Source organism: Octodon degus, unplaced genomic scaffold, assembly GCF_000260255.1.
Source record: "Octodon degus isolate 3935 unplaced genomic scaffold, OctDeg1.0 scaffold00159, whole genome shotgun sequence".
NCBI lineage: Eukaryota > Metazoa > Chordata > Mammalia > Rodentia > Octodontidae > Octodon > Octodon degus.
The window spans coordinates 256,646-261,514 of NW_004524735.1; the positions used below are offsets into that span (position 1 = coordinate 256,646).

Consider the following 4,869-nt stretch of genomic DNA (forward strand, 5'->3'; position numbering starts at 1 on the left):
GGCCCTAGAGCTTGAGCAATCCATGTTCCTAAAACAAAGAGGACATAAGAAAACCTTGGATGGGGTCCTGTTACTTGGAAAACAACTAAAACCACTGAGTTAACCAAGAAGTTGCCCTTGGCCCTCCCCTTGTTTAAATTCTTGCAAGAGACATACATTCCCAAACCCAAGGCCTCACTATTGAAAGCCATAACAACAGGTTGTCCCAGGTCACAATGCCTCGATTTCTTAAAAACGTTCCCGGAATATGACAACCACAGGGTTAGTCCCCCCAGCTACCCTCGGACTTACTCCATTTGGTCATCTGGTATTGTAATCCACCAATTATTTTAAAGGTCAACCTTCACTAACCAATGCGATTTGCTTCTGTAACTTGCTTGCTCCCTCCCCATTTTGTGGTTTTTTGCCTTTTAAAAACTATGCCTGCTACACTGAAGGTGCGTTCTGCTCCTGCGTGAGCAGACCACCCTACGTATAAGTAGATAATAAAACTTTCCTTTGTGATTTGCATGAGAGACCGACTCTTGGGGTCGACTCTTTACAAGTGACTCGACCCTTACATTTGGTTGCTCGTCCGGGATCTTCTCCCATGGTGGAAGACCCCAACGGCTGCAAAATCTCTCGGGGTAAGTATGGCCGTATAACTCTGTTTCTTGTTTTATGTCTTGTCTCATGGTTTCGTTTCATTCTCAAGTTGGGAGCGCTCAATTTCAGTCGTCTGTTTCAGGTGGCTGGGAACAAGACGCATGAGCATTATGATCTCCGTGCCCCTGGGATTCTTTTCTTTAGGTTTATTACACTGTCTGGCCTTTGGGAGTTTGTTTGGTGTTTTACACCGTCTGGCCTTCGGGCGTCTGAGCGATCGCTAGTCTGTCTATTGGCCGTGGCTGGCAACGGGACGCGTGAGCTCTCACTGCCTGCAATCGGCAGGCGTGCCTGGAGGTTGCAAGTCACTCAGCTGAGGGATGCCTCAGTGTGGTTCCGGATCCCTGGGGTGACCCAGCTGGATCCATTTGTATGTGCCCTCTGAACGAGGGACTCTTGTGTGGCCAACAGAATCTGTCTTTTGACTAAGTTTTAGTGTTTGATGTTGTCTATGTCCGTGTGTCTGGCGCCATAACTTCCTTTTTTCTTTTCCTACAGCACCTACAGCACTTTCATTGTTAATGACTTCTTTCTCCTCAATAGGATCCCCCTCCCATTGACATCCTTCACGTGTCCCCGTTTATTTGTTTGCAGCAGCCTACACTGTTTTTGCCTGCCTCTGCCCCCTTGGAGTTCTGTGGGACGTTGGTTATTTTGATAATATGGGACAAGTAACATCTGCTCCTCTCGCCCTTACCTTAGGTCATTGGTCGGAGATTAGGGGGAGAGAACATAATCTTTCTTTGAATGTTAAAAAAGGAAAATGGCAAACTCTCTGTTCTTCAGAGTGGCCCTCCTTCCAGGTGGGATGGCCTCCAGAGGGATCTTTTCACCTGTCTCTGGTTCAAGCAGTAAAAACCATAATCTTCCATTCTGGTCGCTCCAGCCACCCTGACCAACAACCATATATTCTGGTTTGGCAAGATCTTTGTGAAAATCCACCAGAGTGGGTAAGACCTTTTCTTCCTCCAGCTCTACCTAAACAGGCTACCCTCTTGCCAGTTAAGGCTCAATCTTCACCTCCCGGTCTCTATCCACTTTTACCACCTCCTTTCCTACCAGAATCCCAAACAGATCTGATTCAGTTCGATCTAGAGGATCCTCCTCCCCCTCTATATGTGCCCGCGCCCCCTCCTCCTGTTGCCTCTCCTCAGGCCCAACCTGCCTCTTCGGAATCCTCTTCGTCTTATGACTATGGTAGACCAGCCCAAGGAAGGTGTGGAGCCCGAAGCAAAGAAGCAAAAAGCCCACAAGATGTCGCTGTTACTCTTCCCCTCCAGTCCTCCAATGCTAGACAATGGTCCCGGAGCAGAAATGCCAACACTTCAGTACTGGCCTTTCTCCACTTCAGATTTGTATAACTGGAAAAATAACAATCCTCCTTTTTCTGAAGATCCTTCCAGGTTGGCCGCGTTGCTGGAGTTGCTCATGTACTCTCACCAACCCACCTGGGATGATTGTCCTCAGCTGTTGAGTACTCTGTTTACTCAGGAGGAAAGGGAAAGAATCCTCACAGAGTCCAGGAAATTGGTTCCTGGACCGGGTGGGATACCTACCCAGATGTCGAACCTCATTGATGATGCCTTCCCACTGCGCCGCCCTGACTGGGACCCAAACACCCCTGACGGTAGGGAGCATCTGTCCATCTATTGCCAGACTCTTATGGTGGGTCTCAAGGCGGCCGCGCGTCAGCCTACTAATTTGGCTAAGGTAAGAGAAATTAATCAGGGTCCTGATGAATCGCCCTCGGCATTTCTAGAAAGAATAATGGAGGCTTATCGTAGATATACTCCCTTCAATCCTCAGGACGAAGGGTTGAGAGGGTCTATTGCCATGACCTTTATAACTCAATCAGCCCTAGATATCAGAAGAAAACTCCAACGTTTAGATGGGTTGCAAAATATAACCCTAAGAGATTCAGTAAAGGAAGCAGAGAAAGTGTTTTATAAAAGAGAGACAGAGGAAGAAAAAGAAATGAGAAAAGAAAAGGAAAAAGAAGAGAGGGAAATGATAAGGGAGAAGGAAAGAGAACGAAGACGAAATAAGGAATTAACTAAGATCTTAGCCACAGTAGTTCAGGGAAATACAGATGAGAAAAAGCCATGCCGCCCTCTGCTAAAGCCCAACCAATGTGCTTACTGTAAGTAAATAGGACACTTTATCAAGGATTGCCCTAAGAAACATAGACAACAAGCTCTTGGAGCCCAAAGGCACCAACCTAATATGTTAGCCCTAGAGAAAGGTGACAACTAGGGGGGACGGGGCTCAGTCTCCCTCCCTGAGCTCAGGGTAACCTTTGATGTGGAGGGGACTCCAATTGATTTTGAAGTAGATACAGGTGTGGTATTCTCTGCCCTTCAAAGACCCCTTGGACCTCTGTCCAGTCAAATGTCCTTAGTTCAAGGGGCAAATGGCAGTAGATATCGGGCTTGGACTACAAAGAGGACTATGGATTTGGGAAAAGGAAAAGTACAAAATTCTTTTCTAGTCATACCTGAATGCCCAGCTCCCCTCATGGGAAGAGACTTATTAACTAAATTAAGAGCCAGAATAACCTTTGAGCCTCAAGGGCCCCAAGTGACTTTCCTTAACCCTCTGGTGAGTCAACCTGTGGCCACTATGCTGACCATAGCCACCAAAGATGAATATCAACTCTATACCCAACCCAAAGCCCCATCTATTCCTCAGAACTGGTTGACAGATTTTCCTGATTCATGGGCTGAAACTGCTGGGCTAGGACTTGCCACCTCACAACCACCTGTAGTAATAACTTTAAAAGCGTCTGCCACTCCAGTTCACATTAAACAATACTATATGAGTAAAGAAGTTCACCAGGGGATAAAAGGACACATACAAAAGTTTCTTGACCTGGGAGTATTAATACTATGCCGGTCGGCCTGGAATACTCCTCTGTTGCTGGTCAAAAAGCCAGGGACAGGGGACTATAGACCAGTACAAGACCTATGGGAAGTGAACAACAGAGTAGAGGATATACACCCTACAGTGCCTAATCCTTACAACCTGCTCAGCACCCTGAGCCCCGAAAAGACTTGGTATACGGTATTGGACCTAAAAGATGCCATCTTTTGCCTGTCTTTGCATAAAGATAGCCAACCCCTGTTTGCTTTGGAATGGACGGACCCAGAGATGGGAACAACAGGACAGCTGACTTGGACCCGCCTCCCACAGGGCTTCAAAAATAGCCCTACTATCTTTGATGAAGCCCTCCACAAGGACTTGGCTGTCTTCCGAGTCCAACACCCTGAGGTAACTCTTCTCCAATATGTAGACGACCTTCTGCTGGCTGCAGATTCAGAAACAGACTGTATGTATGGGAATCGGGGACTTTTACAAGAACTGGCCAAATTGGGATACCGAGCCTCAGCTAAAAAGGCTCAAATTTATCAAAAGGAAGTCATTTTTCTAGGGTACAACCTCAAAGATGGAAAACGATGGCTCACTGAGGCCAGAAAAAAGACTGTCATACAAATTCCTCTGCCCATAAACCGGAGGCAATTACGGGAATTCCTGGGAACTGCAGGGTTTTGCGGACTATGGATTCCAGGATTTGCTTCCCTGGCTGCCCCCCTCTATCCCCTCCTTAAGGGAGATGCCACTTTCATCTGGGGCCCAGACCAACAACAGGCCTTTGATGATATCAAGAGAGCCCTGTTGTCAGCCTCTGCCTTGGCTCTCCCCGATGTGGACAAGCCTTTCACTCTCTACATTGAGGAAAAACAGGGGGTAGCACGAGGAGTATTAACTCAAGCCTTTGGCCCCTGGAAGTGGCCTGTGGCCTATTTATCAAAAAGATTAGACTCTGTGACCAACGGATGGCCCCACTGCTTGAAAGCTATTGCAGCTGCTGCTATGTTAACCAAAGATGCAGACAAATTAACTTTGGGGCAAAAGCTAACTATAATAGCCCCACACACTCTGGAGAGTGTCACTCATCAACCTCCCGATAGATGGCTTTCTAATGACAGGATAACTCATTACCAAAGTCTCCTGCTCAATAAAGACCGAATAACGTTCAGTCCGCCAACTGCCCTCAACCCAGCCACTCTACTGCCCGAAGAAACACCAGAACAGATCCTCCACACCTGCCAAGAGATCCTGGCGGAAGATACTGGGATTCGCGGAGACCTTACAGACCGGCCACTCCCAAACGCTGAGGTAACCTGGTACACTGATTGTCGGGCGCCCTCCCGTCCAGCAGGAAAG

General features: G+C 47.6%; 1 protein-coding gene across 1 annotated transcript in view; it reads left to right on the top strand.

The window, feature by feature from the left end:
• Window positions 1-1,230: 1,230 nt before the first annotated feature.
• LOC105743731 overlaps window positions 1,231-4,869 on the top strand; it is an 80,273-nt gene continuing 76,634 nt past the window's right edge. Inside the window, 3 exon segments of the mRNA XM_012517255.2 lie at window positions 1,231-1,828; window positions 1,862-1,924; window positions 1,926-4,855. Of these exon segments, the coding sequence (XP_012372709.1) occupies window positions 1,308-1,828; window positions 1,862-1,924; window positions 1,926-4,855 (3,514 nt within the window). The 5' untranslated portion in view covers window positions 1,231-1,307.